Raw genomic sequence first — 24,948 nt, 5'->3', positions numbered from 1 at the left:
GTAACCACAGCGATGACGTCGTTTGCAGACATCGTGACCGCTGACATCGACATCGTCGACCCCGAACTTCGCGACGCGATGATGATTTTCAGAGTGGACATCATTGAGCTTCTGGCCAGCTTCGGACCAGTCTAGCGTGCCGCTACCGACAAAGCCGTGGATCTGGGCAATCTCTGCTGATGAGCCCCTGGATCGTCAAATTGCTCATCGCTATGATTGGCTCGCCGCCGCGTGGCGTCCCATCCGATTTTCTTTTTTTTTTATTTTCCCCCTTCCGTTTGTTACTCTTCGTGTGCTCCGCTGTGACGGGAAACAAAAGATGGAGAACAGAACAGGTCCGGTTCGCATCAGCAAGCATCGAGATTTCGAACGAAGCTGCTAGCAACGCAGCCCTACGCGTGGAGCATCTTTTATGCACGCCATTGACCTATCGCTTCTCATCCATGCAGTCCATGCAATCGGTGATGCAGAGGGCCACGATGAATGGGCGGGAGCGCGGAAGCGTGCAGCCCCAGCAGGCAGAGCTTGGCAGGCAATGGGGCCAGGGCTACGCCAGGGTTGGCGCTGTGCTGACGAATGAAATACTGTGACCGTCTCCCCGGAACGCGCTAGCAAACGCCAAGAGCCCCACACTAGCACTTTGTAGGCTCCATCCTTTCCAGGGTTGATCGGGGTTGGTAGGGGGGGGGAGTCGTTTCCCTGCTTCCCTGCTTCCCCTCGACGGGACCACCCTAGGAGGGAAAAGAGAGCTTCCAGAGCTTCCCCCCAACTTTTCCTCGACATTGACTTCGTCGTCTGCTGGCCTTTTTTTCGCGAAATTTCCTGCGTGAAGGTTTCTGTTCGCGTTGAACAGTCGCTCTTCACAGATTTCGCAACAAAGTGCTGGGGCTTCCGGCGCATTGGGTGCATCGCGTCATCGTGCGACTGATGCTGTTGTCGGTTGCGCCACTAACTTGAGTTCTGTCCACTCTTCTCTCTCTCTTCTCTCTCTCTCTCTCGCTCGCTCTCTCTCTCTCTCTCGTGCCAATTCCCCTTCGCATCTCCTTTCGTGCCGCCTGTCAACATGGAGGCCGACGAGACGCACCAGAACAAGCCCTCGGGCATCCCTCGCCCGTCCAAGATTCCAGTGCAGACATCTAGACTACCCGTGCCCGTGCAACGCGCGAACTCGATCCGACAATGGAAATCTCGCGAGTCGCTGATGGTCGAGGAGGAGCCGGCGCCGCAGAGCCCCCGTTTGCGGACGACCGTCTCTCAAGACCGTCTTGCGCCCTCGCCGACCGCGAGGTCCTCGACAACAAATCGCACGCCGTCTGCGTCTTTCCCAACGCGGACACCAAACCGCGCGTCGGCTGGCTCGTCAAGCAACGTGCGCACCAGCTCGGCTACTACGCCTCAACCCATGAGGCTAGTAAAGGGCCCAATCGCACACATGAGCTGCCATGGCACTCGTCCGGGCCCTAACACAGCTTCTGCGGTGCGGCACCGTTCATCCCAGCAGAGCCTTACTTCGCAATTCTCGCCCAGACAAGACCACTTCCCAGCCGACGTGATGGGAAGCTTGAACGACGTGCATGAGGAGCCAGACCACGCCTCGAAGACAAGGTCACTCACCGAGAGAACCATCGAGACGCTGTCCCGCCTGCCTTCTTCTCCGGCTAACAAGGGACGGCATGCTCCATCATTCTACGAGACGGCGATCACAGGAAGGAAAACTTCACGGCCCTCCAGCCGCGCTTCTACCCTCGGGTCCAGCCACAGATCGGACGACCTCAGTGATCTGTCTCTGCCTGGGAGCCGACCTACTTCAAGAGACGGTACGGATGATGGTACCAGCACAGTCAGATCCCATGCTTCGAGCTTCAAGAGCAGCCTGCCTACCTTCGAGGGCGCGCCGCTGCGTACCCGCAGAAGCGTCCAGTCCATGTATGTTCCTAAGACCTCTTCCACCGCGAGGTCCGTCCGTTCCTCCGTATACGGTGCGCTACCTGCTAGGACAAGATCGCCCAGCCCTGCCGCGACGGAGATCCATGTGCCCAAGTCCAGTTCAAGGGCGGCCACTGCTCGTCTGACAAAGAAGCCTTCTGTTCAGGGCCTGGCAAAGAAGTCATCGTCCTCGACGCTGAAGGGGGATGCGCCAAGAAAGGCATCTATCGCCTCGCGGGGGTCATCTGCTCCATCAGTCGAGGGCACATCTACTTCCATCTCCTCGAGTAGCACCTCCCTGACTGTTGACTCGGCCGAGCAATCTGGCCCGGCGTATAGGAAGACGTCGGCCGCGCTTCGCGAGCAGATCGCCAAGGCCAAGGCAGCCAAGCGCGCTGCCCAGCAGAAGGAAGGCCAGAATGGAGCAGGCGGCTTCCCGGCCGACTTTAACTTCGACCTTGTCACCGATCCGTTTAACCAGCGTCGGGATGACAAGTCGCAGGCTGCGGTTCTGAAGTCGCGGCTCGAGTCGGCCAGGACTAGCGGCAGGCTTAACATTGCTGCTATGGGACTGAAGGAGATCCCGCGGGATGTCCTCCAGATGTATAATATTGAGTATATTGGCCAGTCGGGGAGTGCTTGGGCTGAGAGCGTGGACCTCACGCGGTTTGTGGCCGCTGATAATGAGATCGAGATGATCAGCGACGAGATGTTCCCGGATGTTGATCCGCAGGAGTTGGCGGAGCAGGAGGATAGTCAGGGGAATATTTTCGCTGGTTTGGAGACCTTGGATCTGCATGGCAATATCCTCGTGTCGCTGCCGATGGGATTGAGGAGGCTCTCTTTCTTGACGTCGCTGAACTTGGTAGGTTAATCGCTACACCCCCATACACTTAACGTTAGCTGACAGCTTTTTTAGTCCCTCAACCGCCTCGGCAACAACTGCTTGGAAGTGATATGCCAGATCCCATCCCTGAAAGACCTCAAGCTTGGCGGCAACCTCTTGTACGGACCGCTCGACCCATGCTTCTCCAAGCTGGAGAACCTAGAGAACCTGGATCTTCACGGCAACCAGCTCTCGGCGCTGCCGTCCAACTTCGGTAACCTGAGCCGCCTGCGTATCCTGAACTTAAGCGAGAACTCCTTTGAGGAGTTGCCATTTGACATCCTCTCTCACCTGCCCCTGACTGAGCTGGTGGCTCGGAAGAACCAACTTCATGGCACACTGATCCAGGACTCGGTCGACGCCCTGCAGTCACTGCAGACCATCGATGTGTCGTCGAACCAGCTGACACACATCTGCTCGCCCGGCAAGACGGTCGCGATGCCAGCGCTGCACCAGTTCTGTGTATCTATGAACCGACTGCAGGCGCTGCCCGATATCAGCAGCTGGACGAATCTGATTACCCTCGCTGCTGATGAGAATAGCATCAATGCTATCCCCGAGGGGTTCACCAAGCTCGAGAAGCTGAGGACAGTCGACTTCTCTAGCAACGATATCCGGATCGTCCCGGCTGAGATCGGGCGCATGGAGAACCTTGCCAATCTTAGGCTGAGCGGCAACCCATTGCGCGAGAAGAAGTTCAGCTCGATTAGCACGGAGGAGATGAAGGAGATCCTCGCGCAGCGGCTGGAGCCCGATGAGACTGAGCACATTCCGGAGCCCTCGTCGGCCATTGAGGCTCCAGACGGGTATTTCACTTGCCCTGAGCCGCAGGAGACTGAGCCGAAGAGGAAGGCTGTCCCGAAGCCCGTACCCGAGCCCGCTCCTCAGCGCGTTCCCCAAGTCAAGGCGCCTGCTCCAGTTCATGCCCAGCAGGACAACCATGACGACGATAGCCGCTCCGAAATGGATCACTTTACCACTCCCCCAACATCAGCCCCCGGCTCGCCGATGTCGACCCGCTCCCATCAGCAGCAACATCGGCGCCAGCCCTCCATCGAACCCTGGCCCGTCAAGCCCGGCGGCGTGCTCGACCGTTCCAACACACAATCAGCCTCCCTGCATCCCGTCATCTGCTCTAAGCTGGCGGCATCCCACAGAATCGTGGAGGTCCACCTCCACCACAACCTCTTTACCTCTCTACCAGAGTCCCTGACCTTCTTCGCCGAAACTCTGACAGCTTTGTCCCTCTCGCATAACCAACTCGTAGGCGAATCCTACCTCACCACCGACACTCCCCTCGACCTCCCCGCTCTATCAGAACTCAACCTCGCCCACAACCACATCACTTCCCTTCAACCACTCCTCACAAACCTTCACGCGCCGACCCTCTCCAAGCTAGACGTCTCCTTCAACCGCATCTCTGCCCTCCCCCCCGGCACATCCCTCCGGGACGCCTTCCCCAACCTTACCGTCCTCCTCATCTCCAATAACCACCTCGTGGATCTGGAACCGGACGCGATCAAGGGACTCAGGGTGGTCGATGCGGCGAATAATGATATCGCGCATTTGAATCCGAGGATTGGCTTGTTGGGACGGCCGGCGGGGAATTTGGAGCGGCTGGAGGTCAGTGGGAATAGATTTAGGGTGCCGAGGTGGAGTGTGCTGGAACGGGGGACGGAGGCGACGTTGAGGTGGTTGAGGGGTAGGGTGCCGGTTGCGGAGATGGGGGCGTGGAGGGGAGAGGACGGAGAGGAGGATGAATGAAGGTCTGGGAAGTAGAGATGGAATGGATATTTGTTTGTCTGGTTCATCTTTCACGTCTGATCTTGTCTGGAGTAATGCTCGGTTCAGGTTTGGTTTGGTCTTTAGTTTTTCGCTGGCCGGGTGTTGGTTGGTCTCATGCTTCAGTCCCGGCTCTTGGTTTGGTTTAATTTTTTCGTCTTTGGTGGGTTACCCCGCCCTTGTTCTTCGATACCATTGTTTGGTATACTTGAGTGTAATTCCCGCTTGAGTGTCTGTCTGGCTATTAGGTGTCTGGCTAGTACTTGATCTGGTCTGGGGATGCTGGAGTGTTCCTGAAGGAAGAGTGAGAGAAAGTTGTACTACTACTGTTTTTCTACTGTAATCTGGGTTTACATAGACTCGGACAGCGTTGGCTTTGGTTTGGCGTCTGGCATGGATTGGAGGGACCATGCTGGTAGCGAGCAACAACATTGATGTATAGTATCTACTAGTCGACAGATTATCCGATACATTAATTTCACTCGGCTGGTTTGCCATGTCGACAGATGGTCGTGTCATGCGTTGTGCGTTAGATGGAAAACTGTCGTCTGAGATCTGTGACGTTGGAACGTTTTCTCACCGGTCCGTGGCATGTCACCTTCCACTTCGCCGTTAGCGCGAAACCGTTGCGTTCCTTGTGGAGTCCCTAGCGGCTTTTAAAAACATTCCTTGCAACGGATGGGATTTTTTTTTTTTTGGTGTCGTCATACGGTTGTGTGTGGGTTTGGTGTTGATCGACTTTCCGGGCACACATCACGCTGATGTGTCTTCCCGTCTCATCGGTCACCCATTTTGGTGCGAGTCAGCGCGGAGGCAACGGGGAGATCCGATCTCTCACAGCTCTTCTGATGAGACGAAGTTTTCTGAGTGAAGGTTTTTGGTCTGGGCTGACGAGTGGGTGGCCCACGGCCCATCGGGAGAAGCCGAAGGATGGAACCCCCACCCCACTTTCATTCACATGGATTGTGGGTGTGGGGTGGGGTCCAGGCAGTTGGAGTTTTGGAGGGGTAGGGTCTTGGGAAACTTTTTTCCTCAACTTTTTTTTTGAATCTGGAATTTCCATCTCAACGTTCTCTCTTTGTGATTCCCTCACTAAATTCACCCGTGATACCCTTCCGCTCTGTAGACAATAGCTGGTAAGTATTTGAAAGAGTTTATGGACTCCATTGGCGCTCCTTCCCCCTCAGCTGGCTGCCCCGCATTGCATCGCATCGTGGCGCACCCTCGCTTCTATCCCACTCCCACTCTCCCCTCTCGGCGCGCGCCTGTCAGTCGCTTACCACTTAACCTGCCTTACCTACCACCCAACCGTCCACTTAAACTACAGTCTCACTTACACTGAACTTTTTATTGAGACAGCCTTCAACTTTAACCTCGGATACCCGTCGCAAAGTCGCAGACTGCCCCTCTTTCTGCGAGACCGCAACCCTCAAGGATACACAAAACTTTTCTGCGTCGCCAGCGCCAAGTCGTCAAGATGGTCGAGAAGCTCTACGTCACTTACAACGATGTAAGTCAACCGGCTTTCAACCCATGGAATTATGAGCATTGCTAAACCTCGACCAGGTGCACAAGCTGTGCCAGGAGGCTGCGCCCAAGATCCTCAACGACTTCAAGCCGGACTTGATGATTGCAATCGGAGGCGGCGGTTACGTCCCCGCGCGCATCCTGCGGTCCTTCCTTAAGCAGCCGGGCAGCCCAAACATCCCCATCCAGGCTATCGGTCTGTCGCTGTATGAAAAGCTGCCCAACTCGGGCGACAAGGACGTCGAAGAGGCTGGTACCAAAGTCACCCGCACCCAGTGGCTTGACATGAGTGCACTGGGCGAGATGTCGAACCTCGTCGGTCGCCGAGTCCTGATTGTGGACGAGGTTGATGATACCCGTACTACCCTCGAGTATGCGGTCCGTGAGCTGCAGAAGGATGTCGAGGAGGCCCGGAGCAAAATCAATTCGGATAAGAAGACGGAGTTTGCTATTTTTGTGCTGCATGTGAGTTTTTCTTTCTCTCCATTTTCTTTTTGAGCTAGTCGCTAACCCCTGCAGAACAAGGACAAGCAGAAGAAAGGCATCCTCCCGGAGGACATCCTCAAGAACCACTACCATGCCGCCCGCACCGTCGGCGACGAGTGGATCTGCTACCCGTGGGAGGCCACCGACATTGACGAGCATGACCGTCTGGCTGCCGAGGCGCGGGCCAAGAAGGGTCTGTGAGTGATGTCGGAGTAAGTGAAAAGAAAATAAGCATTTGAACCTAAGTCAGAAAATAAACACATACGCACGCCTGCTATTACCCATACAAAGCGTGCGTGATTCCAGCGAGCGAGCATGGAGTTCGGCGGTAGTACCATGGTCAGGATGTCTTTCGATTTCGGGCACATGGAATTATTCTGTACTGATAGATATGAACTTGACGGGCGTTTGGCTAGCTAGCGGCTTACGATGATAAGCTTTTTCATAGCATAGCCGGGAATGGTGGGAATGGGATGGGATGGATAATCGGCGGTTTGGGCGTCGAGGGTTACACAGTACAGGACAGGACAAGACATAGTTCATCCCGAGGGGTGTTGTGGGCACATGAGTGATGTAACTCAAGTACATGCCGTCCCACACTCTCTGCATCGGAGGATAAACCGAGCACAAAGCGCACTTCGAGTCGATTGACTGACTGATGAGATCAAAGAAATATTGTGTGAGTGACCAAGGTCTATTATCCCATTTTTATAATACACCCCAGCCAAGTAAGAACAATCTACGGCAACAACAACCAGCACATACCCACCCAGGTATCGGTATCATTACTTGTACATAACAAGCACTTTTTCCACACAAAGAACCGCTCATTCATTCCAGCCGCGCCCCTCCCCCCCCCCCTCAAAACCACCACACCGTCGTTCTATTACCCCTGCTGGTGTTCCGTCTCCTTCCTGTTCCTCTTGAGCCTTTCCTCCCTCAACCTCTTCTCTTGCTTCATAAACTCCCTAATCCCCACCGGTACATCCTTATACAACCCCTCATCCCACTCCATCCGTTCCCCAAACCCAGCCCCATCCTCCTCCATACTCGTCGACCCTTTTTCAAGCTCCCTGGCCATATCCCCCGTCCTATCAGCCACCTCCCCATGCACCCCCAACGTCCTTTCTACCCTCTTCCCGTCCTCCACAGCGTGCATACTCTCCTCCGTTGTCCCCACCACACTGCTCACCTCCTGTGCAGCCAGTCTGCGCTCGGCTTCGGCCTTGGCCGCCGCCCACGCCTCCATTTCTTCGCGGTAGGCGTCCCATACGCAGTTCACACACCCGGACATGCAGCAATTGTCGGGTTCGGTGGGTTGTGGGGGAACCAGGACGCCGGCGATGAGCCGGGAGCGGGAACGGATTGATTCAAGGCGGGACTGATATGAAGAAGTGGAGGTTGGGCCAGAGAGGCCGGAGAGGAAGGTGATGCTGGGTTTTTCTTGGGAAGAATCTTGGGGTTGGGGCTCAGGGGAGGGAGCAGAGGCGCCGTCTAGGCGTCCGCTTGAGCGGATCTGTTTCTTGGAAGGGTGTTAGAAGGGCTCGTTTTCTTCATACATTGACGCATATCAAACGACCGGGACGGAAAGATGGGGATCAGGGTTCAGAATGAGAAGAGGAGACCGACTTGAATTGTCTCGGCTTGCGGGGACGGCGCACCGGTTTCTCGGCCGGCTTTTCGGCCGAGGAGGATTCTTCTTGTTGTTGCCGCTTCGGGGACCTGGACGACTTTTTTTCCTCAGGGGCAGGCTTATCCTCCGCGACGGGCTCCGGCTCTGGCTCGGGGGCAGCCTCAGGCACAGCGGCCTTTTCCTCAACAGGCGCGGGCTCAGCCTCGGCCTCGACAGGAGCAGCAGACTTCTCCTCAACCGGCGCAGGAGTCGGCTCGGGGGTCTTCTCCTCAGCAACAGGCTCGGGGACCGGCTCCGGCTCAGCAGGCGTAGCCTCCTCAACCACCGGCTCAGGCTCAGGTGCGGGTGGCTCAATAGGCTGGGGCTTCGGCACCGGGTTGGGGTTCCAGCGCAGTATGGACTCGTAGAAAGCGCCGGCGGGGAAGACCTGCTCATTGGGCGAGCGAGCGATGGCGAAGGAAGGGCGTGCAGAGCCGTGGGCGCTGGAGAGTGCGCGAGAGAGGACGCGCGAGGGGCGGGCTTGAAGGATGGTTCTCCTCATCTTTTTTTCTTTCTGAAGAGACTAGTTGAATATGGTAGACTGGGGTTTTCTGGAGGTCGGTCGCTGGCACATCCAGTAAATAATGGAGCAACAACTTTTGGGTGATTGTTGCGCACACAGGTGGTGGAATTCGCAACTGGACCCCTAGGTTCGGTTCGGCTGTTATCGGACGAGCGTTAAAAAAGTGACGATTTTTTGGGTGAACTTCTGCAAGGATTCCGCGGGAGAGCGGAGCGTGTGGGGTTGGGTGTAAGTACGTGTATCGCTTATCGATAACCAGCGGGGGCGAGAGTCTGAGGACTCGTGTACCAAAAATATCCTCGAAAAATGAGCTGACGAAGGATTTCTATCTGAATGATACGGGTGAACAATATGATGCAGGCATTGGGGCCATCTGGAAGTTGTTCATTATATCTGGCATCCTCGATCCCTCCGCTTATGAGTTTTTCCCTCGGTTGAAGATGTCTTGGCTCGTAACTTACGGGCTACGTACCTGCAGCTAAACGGACAGTGCCACGAACGTCATTGGCGCTCAGTGTCTTGGCATAGCCTCGATCGTTTTGTGAGCTTCCAAACAAAACATTCATCCTCGACCTCCGACAACCCTCGACACCAAGATACCGAACCCAACGACTTGGACGCGTCATTCCTCGACACCTCTCGTCCACACGCGCAGCGACAATGTTCGAGTAACTGACAAACCAATTGAGCCGCTATGGAGACCTCAGCGCCCAAGAGGCGCAGGACGTCGCCCCGGTCCGCCATCGCCATCCAGCCCCAAGACCAAGTCCAAACCGGATACCTCGATGTCGCCCGCGATGAGACCCCCAACCGCTCCGTCTCTCCATCAGAATTTTTAAACCTATCTCCAAACGGGACAAACGTTATGAAAGCGGCCACCGAGCCTTCAACTGCACGCCAAAGCAACCACCCCATCCAATATCCCAACGACCATAATGATGACCCAACCCTAGCGTCGCGCCCAACCACGCCCGATAGCACCGCGAGCAAGGCGGGCGCCACAAACGCCCGCCTCGAACTACATCCTCCCCCCGCTGCAGCTCCTCGCGACGGCAACGCGCCGGCGCCAGCTCGCGAGCCAAGCCCTCTACGATCGCCCCCTCGACGCCCAGCCGTTCCCTTGCCCACCGTGCGACCCGTTCCGCGCCCTCTGCCTCCTCCGGGCCCTGAGGATGAAGAAGAGCCGCCGAACGCAGCTATCCCGAAGGGACTGCGCTCATTAGGTGTTATCCCCGAAATCCCCGTTCCCGAGCCCGAGCTGCCCCCAACACCAGAACACCCGGACCCCGTGGTTAGCACTCCGCCATCGGGCATTCATAACACGCCGTCGCGCCGCGCGAAGAGGAGTAAGGCGCTGGCGGAGAAGATTAAGAGTTCTTCGCCACTGAAGCAGCCTCCGCTGCGGCCGGACGAGCGTGCTGTGGATGGGCCCGTGCCGATTGATTTTGGAGGTGCCGCTTCGAAGAAGGGGCAGGTTACGACAGCAGGGGGAGAGCAGTATCTAAAAGAGGCTGAGCCAACTACGGCTGAATTGCGTGGCCTACGGCCCCGCGATCCCGATAGGGAAAAGAAACGCCGCCGAGACGCGTTGCTGGCCGAGATTCGCGCGCTTGAGCGTGACCTGGCTGTTGCGCAGAAGGAGAATGAGAGGATTCGGCAGGCAAGGCTTGCGAGGCGGGAGCCCTCACCGCCGTTAAATGGGAAGGAGGTGCTGCAGGTTTTGAGAAGACACGCCCTGTCCGCTGATGCGAAGAAAGACGAAAAGGAAGACGATCCGATTGCCGGATTATTGGCAAGTGCGCTGAACCCAATCGCGTTTTTGCCGTTCAGCAAGACTGGGCCAGTACCAGACGTGTTGAAGCCTCCTGCGGCAAAGAAGGACAAAAAGGAGGAGGGGAACCTGCCAAGTCACGAGCCCCTTCCCATGACAGCCGAGGAAGCCTTACCTTACCTACAAGTCTTCACTCCCTTAACCTTCACCTCGCAGGTCTCCCCCTTGCCACAGGACGATCCCGACAAACCCATCCTGCAAGTCCACACCATTACCGCGACATCAACATCGCCCCGGGGCTTGTTCACAGCTAGGATTCACATGACAGTTGACACGGAGAGCATGGCTATTGTCGAGCTGGATGTGCCGAGATTGGAGCCGGCGGCTGAGGGAGAACTGAGGCCTTTTATAGAGAGGATTACTGGCAAGGGGAAGGGGGAGAATGGTCAGGAGAAGGAGAAGGAGGTGTTGAAACGGGGCAGCGGGCTGTACAACAACATCAGTGTGCTCACCTGGGCTATGGGGGAGTGGCTGCGCTTGGCAATTAAAAGGGCGCGGGTGTGGCGGACATTGGAGCGTGAGGTTAGCGGTGAGAACCAAAATGAGGGGGTCAGAAAGCTGGTATTGTGGATGAGGAGCCGCAAGAAAAGGAAGAGGAGGCGGAAGGGGGGTGAGGATGCTGGTAAGGAGATTGATGATCAAGATGGGGAGGGGGATGAGATGATGGAGGAGGAGAGCTCGTCGAACCTCCGCGCGGCAGATTTGTTGCCCTTCCTTGGACGGAGAAGCATGGACTTCCAGATTCCGGCTCTGGACGATCCTGCGCAGGAGATGTCTGCGCTGAGGGTGTCGTGGAGGATAAGGTTTGATTGGACGGGCGAGGCGAGGAGTGAGATTGGGGTTGCGGTTGGGGTGCCGGGGAAGTGTAAGTTCATCTTACCCCATCCTTTCCGTCTAGGTCGCATTGTTGAGTTTGCTGACACTTTTCTTAGGGCATAAAATTGACGAGCGAGGCCGGCTCGCAGGCATTCCTAGCCTGTTTGATCAGTTAATTCACGGCGGGGAAGATCCGCTGATGGCAGTTAGGACGGTGGTGTGTCTTTTGGCAGGGAATACGACCGTATAGAGACGGTAATGTGTATCAACTTGTGTATGCGGTGTGTATGCTTATACCCCTTGAGTTGTTGTTGGGTCGAATGGCTGCATGGATGCATGTTGCTAGGTTGGAATCACGGGACAAGATATCCTTAGCTGAGGGCCTGGAAGAGCTTGTCGGTTGCCGGCGCGTAAGCAATGAATGAACTGCTGGTTGGCATCCGCTTCTTGTTTGGTTTACTGTTGCTGTCATTTGTACTCACCTGTCAGCGTCACGGGAGCCAGGCTACGACTGATCCGAACTCCTGTCCTCCCATATCATGACCAGCAGCTCAACGACACAAACATTACCTCCTGTTGACAAGTATTTCAAATATTTTACAACCATCCCTCCCTCCGAGTAAATCCCCAAGTAATCGCCTCTAACTCCAGTCCAAGTCAACCCGACACCTTCAGAAAAAGAACCCAGTGTTTGTTCACCTGATGATATCTCTTCTCCCTCGCTAAATCCCCCATGTCTTCATTTTTAGTCCACATCGACTCCCTTGCTTCGCAAATCCGCCTTCGCCATCTTAATTTCCTCCATCAGCTCTGCATACGCATCGGGCGTGTCGCGGAACGTCAGCAGACCCCAGCCCAGACGGAAGAGCAGCCACGCGCCCAGCGTGACGAGGGACCAGAAGGGAAGCTGTTGTTACAGATTATTTGTTTAGCCAATGTTTGCGATCGCCTAGCTAGGGCCGTGACCGGAAGAAGTAGGGCGGGAACATACCACAGGGATAATGTCGCGCTGGACGACTTCCGGCAGAGGGATAAGCTCGAGGAAGAGGCAAAGGTAGAGCTGTACGCGAGAGAGCGGTTAGTTGATTGCTGGTCCAGTAGGCTGGGGAAACGTGGAGCTAAAGACATACAGAGCTCACGAGGAGCGCAAACGAGATGGTTTGTTGTGCGCGCGTCATGGCTGATGGGCCGGTGCCGGGTTTGATGACTTGGTGATAGTGATGGTGACAGTGGCGTGGGAGTTGCTTGTCTATATGGCTTTCTTAGAAGCAAACGTTAGCCAACTGGCAGCGAAGAACGGAGCGTTATATCTTTGGGTGGATGGCTTTGGAAGATCCAACATTTGTAGATTGTTGTGAGCAATTGGTTGTTGTCTGTGGAGCGCTCTGATAGCTGGGATGTGGGAGCTTGGAGAAGGACAAGTCATTCGTAAGGGCGTGTCGCGCGTCCTGGGTGTGGGCTGATCCCAGGGTTAGGGTTCGATGGACCAATCTACTCATGAGCAGACTTTGGCGCGCTAGCTGATGAGTTAAGAAGCTAATAAAGACTGATAACCATCTCAGTTCACCAAAGGATTTTTAGGCTCTTATGAAATCATAAAATGCCATTCACCGCTATATACCTACAATACAACATGATATACAATCCATATACAACATAATGTGCTATAGCACAACAATATAAATGTCCGCTCGGTCATGCTTTAACTAAGTCTCAACATATGCAATGCAGATCATTCCCCCTGGAGTTGAGCCTCATCCTGTCCACTTGAACACTGTCGAACAATATATATCAAAACACGTGATCTCCCAACTTATGCACCTGCAATTGTGCAAAACAGAGTTCCTGCAAATCACCGCAACGATGATCTCTCTCTGCTCGGAGCCCCCAGTTTCGAACTTCCTTCGCGGCGTAAAGCCGGCCGTCCCTTTTCTCTTGCTTCCTGCCCGTTTCCTTTCTGAGCTGACTCGAGCTCAACCACTTCACCAAAATCTAACCAACCTTTAATGATCGCTACATCACCAGCTTTAGTGAAAACGAGGTCCCCATTTTCCATTATTCCTCCTATCGGTTTCCGGGTCCCAGCAAACCAGTCATGTGGCACAAAGAAGTGCTGTGTGTAGGATGTCACATTTGCATTCGGCTGGATGATAGTGTCAATGAGCACAGAGCAGACCCAAGAACGAGCATTGAGGAAGACCATCCTGCTGCCTCTTGGCGACGCGAGGATGCCGACAACGTGAGCGACCCGGATCCCCAGGCTTCCAAGACGAGAAATGGATAGTAATTGGCCCAGTGACTGCTCAGGCTGTTTCCCAAGAGCCTTTCTCGATAGATCCTGATGAGCCGATGGGACGTTTGTTTGCGGTTTGTTGCTCAGCGGGTTTCTTTCGCAGCCAGCCTCTTCGTCGTCAAGTACCAGGGGTATATCGTTGCAATGTAGCACGGACATATCTCTTGTCCCGCTCGAGCCATTGGCATCGGTCAAGTCCAGGAGGACGATATCTCTCCTCGGATATGGAAAAACGCCTTTGATACTGAGCCCGAGCAGACTGTTATTGGCCAGGGATACTGAGCTTACTCTCGATAGATCCTCCCAACGATGCAGGTGGACGAACTCGGGCTCTACGCAAATGAGGTGAGACTCTGACCGTGGGTGTTGCAACCATCTCCGAGTCGTGTAACTCCCGTGATTTAACGACTGTTCTTCCTCACGACTCGACAGGTTCCAGAGATGATCTGATCGATGACTCGACAGGAGAAAGCGGTTTTCAGTTGGGTCTGGAAGGAGATGTATGATGGTGCTTCCAATGTTGAGTCGAATGTTGACAATTGGACTTGTCGTTACGCTCCGGATCCCACAGCTTGGGTACACTTGCATCTCAACAGCTTGAGCCATGATTCGGTTGGCTACACAAGTAGATATGACTCTTTGACTCCGGGGGAGCCAGGAAAGTGTGTTTACTGCGGCGGACACGTGAGAGTAAAGCTTGGCGACCAGGTTCCCGGTGTTATTCTCATAGAGGCGAACAGAACCGTCTTCTAACCCGCAAATGATGCCTTTTTTGTTTGGTATTATCACCAATGATGTGATCTTCGGCTTTGGGGTCAAGTCTGTCAACTCTTTGGCAATTTCTTCCGTGTCAACCGTGTCTACACTGAGATCGTCTTTCAGATATGAACTGGATAACAAGATCGGCGGTGTCCAAATGTTGCATTGAGATCCCCGGAGATCCGCCAGTGTACTCCCATCATGACTGAATGCTAGAACTTTAATAAAGATGTCCGATGACTTGACTTTGTATAGGAGGGTTAGAGTGTCAAACTTCCAAATTTGGATAATTCCTCCTCCACCTCCTCCAGCAAGGAGATGACCATCTGGACTCGCGGCAAGTGTATGACAAGAAGGCCGTTGCCTTTCGAGCTCAATATCGGCAAACGGGTCGACAATGGCAAGGTCACCATCAAGATATGAGATGGCGAGAAGTCCAATATCGGAATTTGGATTGAAGAGAAGTGCCACAACTGGATGTGTAGACGTCTCTCCGGTTACGAGCTTTTTCCCACATTCGCCGACATAGGTGTTTCCCTCTAAGTCCCATATTGTAACTGGGTGACTTGCATAAGCAACAGCCATCATCTTCTGGGCGACTGCAACGGAGACCGCAGATGGTGGGCGGTGTAGAGATAAGAACTCGTCGTTTGCCCACTTCAGCCATGGATCTCTGGTATACTCAAGGACCTCTTCGTTTCTCACATTCCACGAAACAAGCTCATTCTGATTTGAAACTGCCGTAAGGATGTTGTCGACGAAGAATAAGCCAATACACTGGCGCGGTGCCCGAAGTCGATGCAGCACCTGGCCAGTTCGAATGTTCCATATTTGTATTGTCTTTCCGCCTGCCGAAGCCAGAAAGCCATATTTTTCTTGGAGGTCTAGGTGCCTAACAGTTTCACCGTGGTTGAGGTTGCGGTATTCATGATAACAATTGGCATGATAGACCGCAATCCGTCCTTCCCTCATTCCAACCACGAGGAACTCTTCTCCATAACGGAGAGCAGTAGTTTCCTTTTCGAAGCCCAGGCAGGATAATCGATCGTCCCATGGAAGGACCGGAAGACCAAGTACTGACAATTTCTTTCCAGGCGGCGATAATGAATGGATCGCGGAGTCTTGGGGGCAAAATGCTTGGATGCGGTTATATATCGCCGACGGACAAGAGATAAGGATGTCTGCAAATTTGGCAGCGATTCGTTGAAGGTCTTGGGACCATGATTTGAGGGCTTGGAGATCTCGCCGTGACGGGGATCTTGCGGCCATGTAACAATCTGCATAGGTTCTAAGGTCTTTCGCAACGTTGATCATCAAACCAAGCTCCCTTCTTTCAGCAATCTTTTCGATCCAGGTCAAAATATTGAGTTCCAAGAACTTTTCAACGAGTGTCACGATCTCATCCGACGTTGGATTGGCCTTGGCGAGATGAGTTGAGAACATCGTACTGGCATAAAGGAAAAAATCCGACTTCTTTGCTGCCCTTGAGCTCGCTGATCCTCGCGCGACTATTCGAGGAGGCTTCATTTCATCCCCGACTAGGTATTCCAAACAGACGCGAGCAATTCGGGTATGTGCTTGTGTTTCATCCACTGCAAATTCTGACCCAAGCTGGGTATCGAGGAGGAACTCTCGAGCTGTCTCGTGAACCATCTGAACCCGTTCTTGCTTGTCGATGACAAGTAGCTGTCCACACAGTGTCCTGATAGTCTCTTTCATATTGGCTATCTTGTCTCGAAGGTCGATCTCTAATGCGGCTTGGAGTTCTGCGAGCGTCAGTGGCCTGATCACGCAGGCCGTCCAGGTCAATAAGGCCTTGGCCAGCTCTTTTCCCCGAGTAGCGACAGCCATCGCTTCGAGAGCACGGTAGTAGAGCTGTCCCATACCTCGCGGAACTTCCTCAAGAACCGTTTCGACATCCCTTCTAATATAGGACTTGGAGAGTTCTTCAAGCACCAAAACTGTCCAGAGAAACGATCCCTTAGATTTCTCAATGATCCTTTTTTCCAGTATTTGACGGGTCTCCTCATCTAAAGTGCACAAAGCCGATCGCTTATGCTCCACGAGTCGTTTAATGTCCGAGAGAGTTTCTTCTGGAGAGATGTGAGCTGTAAAATGTTTGCCAGGGCCCAGCGTCGAGAAGAGCCGACAGAGTTCCGGTGTTTCACGGCTAGTGATCAAGATTCGCAGACGGCCGTCATTCTCCATCTTGGAAAGCATCGATTCGAGAAGAGGGGCAAAGTTTGAGCACTCATCCAAGGCATCGATGACCCAGAAATGTTGAACAGTTGCTTCTTTAAAAACCTTTGGTGCAAAAAAGGTTCGCCAGAGACTCCGTTCATTTCCATAATCGACTTTCACACGGCTACTGTGGAGTTTCAGAAACAAATCACGGATGCCAGGATCCAAGGATGCCATTTGGAAAGCTAATGATCGTAGACAAGTACTCAGCGCAGATTTGGAACGATCACCATGCTTGAAGAAGTAGTAACTGTAGGCGGCATCTGACACTTCAAGGTCGTCGACAATGAAACCAGACAGAACTGATTTTCCGGTAGCGGGTTTTCCAGCCATCCAAAGAACTGGTGGAAAGTCGCTTGGTTCAGAGTCCTTCCAGTTGAGATAGTATTCCTTCTCAAGTATCCACTCACAGGTACCTGGAAGTCGAAGCTCTCGAATATCCGCCAAGTCGTCGGCTAAGTCATTCATAACCTCATCCACAACTCCAAGGTACTCCGCCAGGGTCTCCATTTGGTCTTGACGAGGACTGGCCTGGGTCTCGGCAGTGTTGACTGCATCAGTGTTACCACATACAGTAGACAAGTAGCTCTGATGAATACAAGCGGCTGCATACCTGTGTCTCTAATATTCTGAACAGTGGATGCAAGCGCATTGCGGACAATTCTGTAATTTTCATCCTTTGGCGAGTCAAACTTGCATATCGACCGATGATCAGCATTCATCGGGTATTGCTTCTCTCGAGGGTATCCCAATCTAGCAGACTCTGGATCGACGACGAGGGCACTGATGCCAATGCCGGCCCTGAACTGCCGCGTCTCGTAAAATGAGCAAAGTTCCAAGCCCTCAGCATGCTGACGGAAGTCATCGTTGATTGCCTGGAGAACATCGGAGCCGGGGATTAATTCGACAACATAGCTTGGGGCCGAAAACACAAGTTGGAGAATGTTTTTCAGCGTCTTTGCTAAGTCTGCACCCCGATGAGGGGTTGCGATAAAGTAGATCGCTCGGACACGTTCTGCTAGCTTTTTGTTTTGGTGACATGCCAACACGAAAGCTTTCTTGATCACAAGGCCCCCCATACTGTGGCCGATGAACACCAGGGATGTGTTGCTCCTGGATATTTCAGGCGATGTTGATAGTTGCCCAACGAGCGACAGCCCCATATGATGAAGATTAAGGCAGTTGTTATTTCCTTTTGTCCAGTCAGAGTCATAACCGAAGGTGTGTATCCGCACATTTTTAAAATCTGGGTCCTCTGGTAACCATTTAGCTGGCCAAAAATGACTCTCAGTGCCAGTTTTGCTCCATGTTTTGCGAGAGCCTCCACCCAGACCATGGACGAAGACCATGTCACACAAGACAGGCTCGTCCTCCGGTGGAGCATGAAGAAGTGTTAATCCTAGAGTTCCCTTGGGATCTGAGGAGAAGTCATCTACGAAAGCTGGAGCTCGGCTCAGCTGATCGAGGTCATCATCAGGTGGTGATGATGGAAGTGTTGATGAGGTGCCCGGGGGAACGGTCTCGATGCCAGAGAAAGTCTTTTTGCGGCTCTTTAAGAGGATCTGGAAACCCCTTGAAAACCAAAGAAAAGAGTGTCAGTCGATACATGAGTGCAAAGGTTTCAAACACAGATCATGGTTACAGCTGGGTTACGCAGCAGAGCATCTGTGGTTCTAATAGTGAAAAAGAGCGAGTTGAGGAACTTACCATGGCGATCTATGAGAAAAAGTGCCATGAGACCGAAGAGGCTTTTGCTGTGACTGCATTGCAAGAGGTCTATATTAAATCGACATGTCTGCTGCTTGGATGAAATCTAATACAACTCAGACCTTCCTGCATAGCATGCAACTCAGGGATGATTTTGTTGGTATGTAGCTCTTCATTTGTTAAGAAAAAATAAGATGACTTTATGTGATTGTCAAATGGTCTCAGGGACTGTCTCCTATGCAATTCTGATCAACCATTTGGGAGATCGGGGACTGGTTCCGCCGGGTGGCCCCCATTGACCGGGGAAAGGGCTATGTTGGGCACAAGTATGATGTGCAACCCTAATGCATTGCATCCAATAAGATCGTCAGAGCTGTGAAAGGCGATGAGGGCAGAAGGACAACTAGGGGAATCATGTACCTACTCCCAAGGCGCGTTCAACCTAGTACCCTCCGAGAAATCCAGAGCCAATCAAAACGAGATATGCAAGCATGGGGCACACAGTTACCGTTCCTGGACCTTGTCTAGAATCGTGCAGCACTGAAGCCTTATGCTGCTCTCATACGTGTAGGGGGGCTCAACCCCACTTCGGCTGGGTGTCGGCGGCTATTTCAAACAACACCGTTAACGGACCAGATCCCCAGAAAGCAAGATATCAAGTGCAGTCTCATGACTTGGTCAGAGTCGGTCACCAACGGGCAAGTTTGCGTTCCACGCAGCAATCTTGCTGGAACCCCGCACAATACACGGAATGGAAAGGCAGCTGGGAAAAATTTTTTACTAAAGAGTCGAACAAGCTAGTGATCTGGAGATCAAAGCTAAAGGACCCCATTCAGAACTTGATATACTACTTCCGACACTGTTTGACAATGTTATCTCGTGCTTGCTTCATCAATTAGAGAGCGACGGTCACTCAGTAAAGCGATCCCTTGTGTATCGAGATCTTTTTTTGCCAACTCCGGTGTCAACGCTGAAATGGGAACAAGAAGGATTTTCGATACATGTTGTTTTTATGCATATAATAAGTGTAAGTCGTCTCTTGGCTTATCGAGGTAGAATCTTGGTTTGTGAAGATGCTCGCCTGGCCTGTTGTGCATAAGACGCATTATCCTCAGCTGCAATTGCCCAAACGGTTCCGAAATGGAGGGTACCTTGGTGCTTGCTATAAAGCGGTACGGCTCATTCTCAGTCCACCATCAGAGGCCGTATGTGAAAACTACAACATAGGCACATGCGGCCTTATTTGGCCCGGTGGTTAAATGCATGCAATTACCGATTGATCATGCAATATTTCTTGCTGCAGCTAAAGAACTCGGACGTAACTGAGCCAGGGGTCGCTGACCGTCCCTAGCGTGTCCGGGTTGTTGCATTTATGGTGATCCTCCCGTTTACGCCAATGTAGCTTCGCTGTGTAAATTCCGACCTGTCCCACAGCAATTCATCCCGTCTAGCTCGTTGAGTAGGTCCCTTGGGCTTGGCGTCCTGGCTTTCAAACCGCTCTCGATCCTGCCGTTAGTAGGCGCAGGCAGGCATTCCAGACCCATCTAGCTCTTTCACATAGGTCGCCAACTTCATCTATCCGCACAATGCCCTTTCCCGGTTATCTTTGCAACATCTATTTCTGGAGACTGGTGGTAACATTGTGACACAAGACTATACAGACTGGGCCTCGAACAGCAACCATCTCTCCGACATAGAGAGCTATGCGGCATTGGCTGGGTATACATCAGACACTCTTCTGAGCGACTGCCCGGCTCTATCGTCTCCAAAAGCCTCCAGAGTCTGCAGCCGAAAAGCAAATGCTTGAAAGACGCTTTGATTGACAAGCCGGTTGGAGCAATTTGGATTATCTGGCTATATTGGTTTCTGTTACTGTGGTCTCGCCTCTTAACTGAGAGCTCTATTCACAAAGTCTCACAGCGTTGGCCCTCTTCTGCATCTTTTCTTGTAAAAATCCTTTGCCATTGAACCCATTCAAATACTTCTCTGCTACGCTCTAATGTACTTTTACAAAGGCATAAAGGGTATCACCATGGTTGATACTATTGGCGTTATTGGCGTGGCTGGCCAGTTCTTGGAGTATACCTTCAAGTTTTATAACAACTGCAAGGATGTTGAGGCGGAGACGAAAAGTTTCTTCTCGAAGTAGGGGCCCTCAAAACTACCCTACTACATGCACGTTCTATTCTCTCGGATCCAATTCTTGCAAATGCCTTCCAAGATGGTTCTTCAGCATTGCTTTCTGAGCTTGATCCCCTGCACGGTACGGACACCGCTGTCCTCTTGTCTGCTTGTGAGGAAGAGCTGCAACGTTTGCTCTCCAAGTTTAAAAAGCGGGCAAATAATCATAGGTTTGGATTGGAGTGTCTCAAAGCTGCACTTGATGGCGGGAAAGCACGCGAAGCTGTCGAAAACCTCCATCGGCGATACCAAACCTTGAATTACTGTTTGCGCGCGATCAACTTGCCCTTCAAATCAAGACTTTACAACAGACGGTTAATGCCAGAGAAGATCAGAACCGAAACCATCAGACCCAAGTTCAGAAGCTTCAATCTAATGAAAAAAGAACCGGTGGGATCGAAGCGGGCGTCAATACCATTGTTTCACGGATACATACCACCGAAGCTCGACAAGAACATGAACAAATGCTTCAGTGGCTCTCTTAGTGGACAATTCGCCACAACAAGCCGACTTTCTACGCCAACGACAAGAGGGCACAGGACAGTGGTTTTTAGAATCTCGTTAGTTTCAAGAGTGGTATAGTCTTTGTTTTCTTAACCTATCTCATTCCTGCTTTTCCTCAAGCTAATCAGTCCACCAGGTTGTCAAAGGTCAGTGATTCTCTTCTGTCCCGGCATACCTGGTGCTGGGAAGACTATCCTCGTATCGATAATCATCGGTTATCTCCAAAGAAACTTTCCAGACCGTGACGTTGGCGTCGCGTACTTATACTGCAACTTCCGGCGCGTAGACGACCAAACCGTTTAGCAGCTAATTGCCAACCTTGTAAAACAACTACTCAACAACAAGTTTCCGCCACCACCCGCAGTCATAGATGCCTATACTCGACACAAGAAGTATAAATCGCAGCCATCACTAAGCGATCTTGAAGATATGTTCCATGCTGTTGCCGTGCTGTACAAGGATGTGGTCTTCGTTATTGTTGATGCGCTGGACGAGTGCCAAATGGGCGACAACATACGTTCCAAGTTCATTGATGCATTACTGCACCTTCAATCGAGGGAAAGTAATGTCAATATCCTGGCCAGATCCCGCAATGTACTTGATGTTGTGGAAGCCTTTGATGGGCACTCCCGCCTTGAGATAGTAGCCAAAAGGGACAACATTGAACTATATCTGCGCAATCAGATGTCAAATTTGCGCGCTGTCTCGAAGTACCCGAGCCTTCAACATGAGATCATTGGGTGCATTGCCAGTGTCGCAGATGGCATGTAAGTCTTCACTGTTCCATGAACCATGGGTAATTGACTCAACTGAGCATATACTTACTATCAAAGCCAGGTTCCTGCTAGCTCGCCTCTTATTCGAGTCCTTGAAAGATAAAGTTAGCGCGAAACTAATCCGCGAAACGCTAAACGAGCTTCAAAACGACTCCAAAAGAGCCAAAGCTTGCCCTATTACGCCGGGCATATGACAACGCGATGGAGCGTATCAATGGGCAAACTGGTTGGATACAAGCAGCTCGCCAACCATGTGCTATCCTGGATCATCTGCGCCAAACGTCCTCTGTGCAGTATGCATGGGCGGTCAAGGACAGTGAAGACGAGCTTGATGAAGCCGCAATTCCTGATGCCGAAGACATGTTTTCGGCATGTTGCGGGCTCGTTGTCATCGACAAAGAAAGCGAAATCATCCGACTTGTCCATTACACACTTCAGGAATATTTCCAGGATGCTTTACCCAATGATTTCCGACTGCTCAGCTTGATATCACAAATACCTGCATATTATATTTTTCGTTTAAGGACTTTTCAGGTGGCCCTGTCAAGACGCATCAGCAGGCGGGTGAACGACCTGGGAGACCTCTCTTTGTCTATGCTATTGACTACTGGGGACATCATGCATCTGCGTGTTCGGCTTGCATTCCTCGACTGCTTGACTTATTGATAAATCCAGAATGGGTCAGTATGGTGGCCAAACGCCGCTAAGATAGGCTCGAGAGCACGGCTATACGGAAGTTGTTAAAGCTTTATCTGATGGGCCAAGTTGATCCGAGCTTAGCACATCATGTTGGGCGCACACTACTGGTGTCTGTTCCCCCAGAAGATCTGGACATTGTTCGGGACTTTCTCGACTCCTCCAAAAGGAAAGATGTCCGCACAGACGACCTTACGAGGTTTCTCTGCGCGTTGCTTGCATCTGAAGGGTTTGGAGCAGCTTTGAATTTTTGTGCGCAGAATAAACTTTCCTTCAAGCTGCTCTGGCAGGGGCTGCTTGAAACATATGGAGAGGATTTGACGGCAAATGCACACCCTAATTTCTTGCAGAGAGGGTGGATCCGTGTCATTATGACTGCCCAGGACTGGGTCAGAAGGTTCGAACGTTCTTGAACTGTGTGATGTATCTGTGCGATGAGTCTGATTTCCGTAGTTGTTTTGAGTGGTGGAAATCCGAGGACGAAGCATGGAAGAGCGCATGGAAAAGTGCAGAGGCAAGTGAGAGCGATAAGACAACAGAGTTAGGCAACGAACAGGCCTGGTCTGTATGCGGCCGACGAGTGACGGATGAATATTACAAAAAAGTGTGGCGATATTCGATTTGAGCATGTGCCACAGGGATAAATAAGATATGAGGGCTGTTTCTGCATTTTGCGGCCTTAGCAGACCTGGCTAGCGAAGTGACCAAGTAGCTCTACCTCAAGAATTTTCCTGTGAATGACTACCATGGTCTTCGTCTACGGTCATCCGAGCTATCATCCCCGAATCCAGTGGTAATCACTCCTGCTTGACTGGGCATCTGGTTTTGGCTGGATTATCTCCGGCCGGTTGGTATGCCCCCGGATCGTTCGCCTACCCCATTATTATGAATACCTTTCAATATCTTGGATAGTATGGACGAACTAGAGCCTGGAGGTGGTAATGCTGCTAGATAGTCACTTATAACAAATCAAAGGTTTCCTCCAGGCCTTATACAGTATGTGTGTAAGTAGTCTTGGACTAGGATACCGCCATGCTCGTCGGCATCGTGAGCATGACCTAGGCGTAGTACGACGGTTTAGATCAACACGAAGTTTGCCACTAGACCGCCTATTATCTTCGCTAAGTGCTACCTTATTACTCAATGAAAACGTACCAAAGAGCCAGCATCCTTTGAACATCCCAATATCCTTTCCTGGATTTCCACAAGAATTCTCTCATAGAGGGTTTTTTTTTTCAAAGCAAACATAAATATGAGACAGGAGCGAAAGGAGATACGCAAAATATTTGACAGTCAATAATTATCAGACTCAAAAATTATTTTTGGATACCTCGGTTCTATACGACTTACACTGCCCAAGCAACCCCCGCTACAACGTCCCAAAGGACTCCAGAGTGAGGTTTGTGACCTAAAAGATTGAATGGATAAAGGCAGCATATGAAACACGACAGGAAAAAAAAAGAGGCTGTAAATAATCGTAACCCAACTCTAAAGAGATCAAGCCCGTTGGATGTAGTCATTGCACCTAGAGACTTTATACAACCTAGTTCGATAGAACGTCGTTTGGTAGGATGGAGCAAGTTCGCAAGAATTGCGAGCTGAAGTTCTTAGATCACACCTGAGAAAATAGAAATCGACCAAACTTTCGAATTATGTTCAGAAGCCCTTAAAAGAACGAATTCTAACCATACGACTACTCATCCACACCAAAGTCGACGATGACAAGCTACAATATACCTGTCGGTACGAGTAGTATACCTTACCATCAACGGGGCTGAGATCCTTGCTGGCAAGCCTGAAAATGGTCTTGGCTACAGATGTCCGATGACAACAGAGGATAGGCTCGCCAAGCTTTCTCTCTTCAACCTACGAGCTTGATCTGTATGCACATGCACCTTCTGTCGAAAGGGGATTCATGGGGATTCTAGAGTGCTTTGATTGCTTGTGGAAGGTCGGTGGTCTGTAGGTGTTAAATTGAAATGGCACCGCTGTACGACTAAACTACTAGAGAGCCACGGGAGCTGTACTACTCGTCGTGAAGGTTGAACTTTTGTTTACTTTGTGCTACCTCTGACTTGTCAGGGAAACAAGGTCTAGTGGCCTCTACCCTTGATGTCAGTCTGGACTAATTCTTAAACCCGGAGCCGTAAGGACCATTTCCAACTGCTTTGAATTTCTGAGTGACAATGCATTTTGCTGTTGTGAACATGATTCGAGCTGTATATCACAAGCGTGGCCGTTGCACATTTGTCTCTCGAATTGGAGTTCGAATGTGCGGTTTCCAATTATATCTCTGAGACCTGGAGCGGTAGGTTGTTGGAGCTTGTACTGGGATCTGACTG

The 24,948-nt window shown here is 51.9% G+C and overlaps 6 protein-coding genes across 6 annotated transcripts; 3 read left to right on the top strand and 3 right to left on the bottom strand.

The window, feature by feature from the left end:
- Positions 1-1,063: 1,063 nt before the first annotated feature.
- CTHT_0044910 (putative leucine-rich protein) lies at positions 1,064-4,576 on the top strand (the record flags this gene model as incomplete). The annotated part of the gene is made up of 2 exons (XM_006694817.1): positions 1,064-2,791; positions 2,846-4,576. The coding sequence occupies 2 exons, from the start codon at positions 1,064-1,066 to the stop codon at positions 4,574-4,576; spliced, it is 3,459 nt and encodes a 1,152-aa protein (XP_006694880.1).
- A 1,495-nt stretch (positions 4,577-6,071) lies between these two features.
- On the top strand, positions 6,072-6,808 carry CTHT_0044900 (xanthine phosphoribosyltransferase-like protein; the record flags this gene model as incomplete). The annotated part of the gene is made up of 3 exons (XM_006694816.1): positions 6,072-6,104; positions 6,161-6,586; positions 6,641-6,808. 3 exons carry the CDS (start codon positions 6,072-6,074, stop codon positions 6,806-6,808), a joined length of 627 nt encoding a protein of 208 aa, XP_006694879.1.
- Positions 6,809-7,493: 685 nt separating this feature from the next.
- On the bottom strand, positions 7,494-8,781 carry CTHT_0044890 (uncharacterized protein; the record flags this gene model as incomplete). Its single annotated transcript, XM_006694815.1, has 2 exons — positions 7,494-8,123; positions 8,269-8,781. 2 exons carry the CDS (start codon positions 8,779-8,781, stop codon positions 7,494-7,496), a joined length of 1,143 nt encoding a protein of 380 aa, XP_006694878.1.
- Positions 8,782-9,496: 715 nt separating this feature from the next.
- Positions 9,497-11,699, top strand: CTHT_0044880 (uncharacterized protein; the record flags this gene model as incomplete). Its single annotated transcript, XM_006694814.1, has 2 exons — positions 9,497-11,498; positions 11,566-11,699. 2 exons carry the CDS (start codon positions 9,497-9,499, stop codon positions 11,697-11,699), a joined length of 2,136 nt encoding a protein of 711 aa, XP_006694877.1.
- A 495-nt stretch (positions 11,700-12,194) lies between these two features.
- Positions 12,195-12,627, bottom strand: CTHT_0044870 (uncharacterized protein; the record flags this gene model as incomplete). Its single annotated transcript, XM_006694813.1, has 3 exons — positions 12,195-12,356; positions 12,441-12,509; positions 12,580-12,627. 3 exons carry the CDS (start codon positions 12,625-12,627, stop codon positions 12,195-12,197), a joined length of 279 nt encoding a protein of 92 aa, XP_006694876.1.
- A 3,273-nt stretch (positions 12,628-15,900) lies between these two features.
- On the bottom strand, positions 15,901-17,821 carry CTHT_0044860 (uncharacterized protein; the record flags this gene model as incomplete). The annotated part of the gene is made up of 4 exons (XM_006694812.1): positions 15,901-16,009; positions 16,108-17,044; positions 17,153-17,293; positions 17,356-17,821. The coding sequence occupies 4 exons, from the start codon at positions 17,819-17,821 to the stop codon at positions 15,901-15,903; spliced, it is 1,653 nt and encodes a 550-aa protein (XP_006694875.1).
- Between the last annotated feature and the right edge of the window lie 7,127 nt (positions 17,822-24,948).

Source organism: Thermochaetoides thermophila, assembly GCF_000221225.1.
Source record: "Thermochaetoides thermophila DSM 1495 unplaced genomic scaffold scf7180000011818, whole genome shotgun sequence".
In the NCBI taxonomy this organism is placed as follows: Eukaryota; Fungi; Ascomycota; class Sordariomycetes; order Sordariales; family Chaetomiaceae; genus Thermochaetoides; species Thermochaetoides thermophila.
The sequence above is the reverse complement of the archived record's forward strand: the minus strand, read 5'-3'. Positions and strand labels throughout refer to the sequence as shown.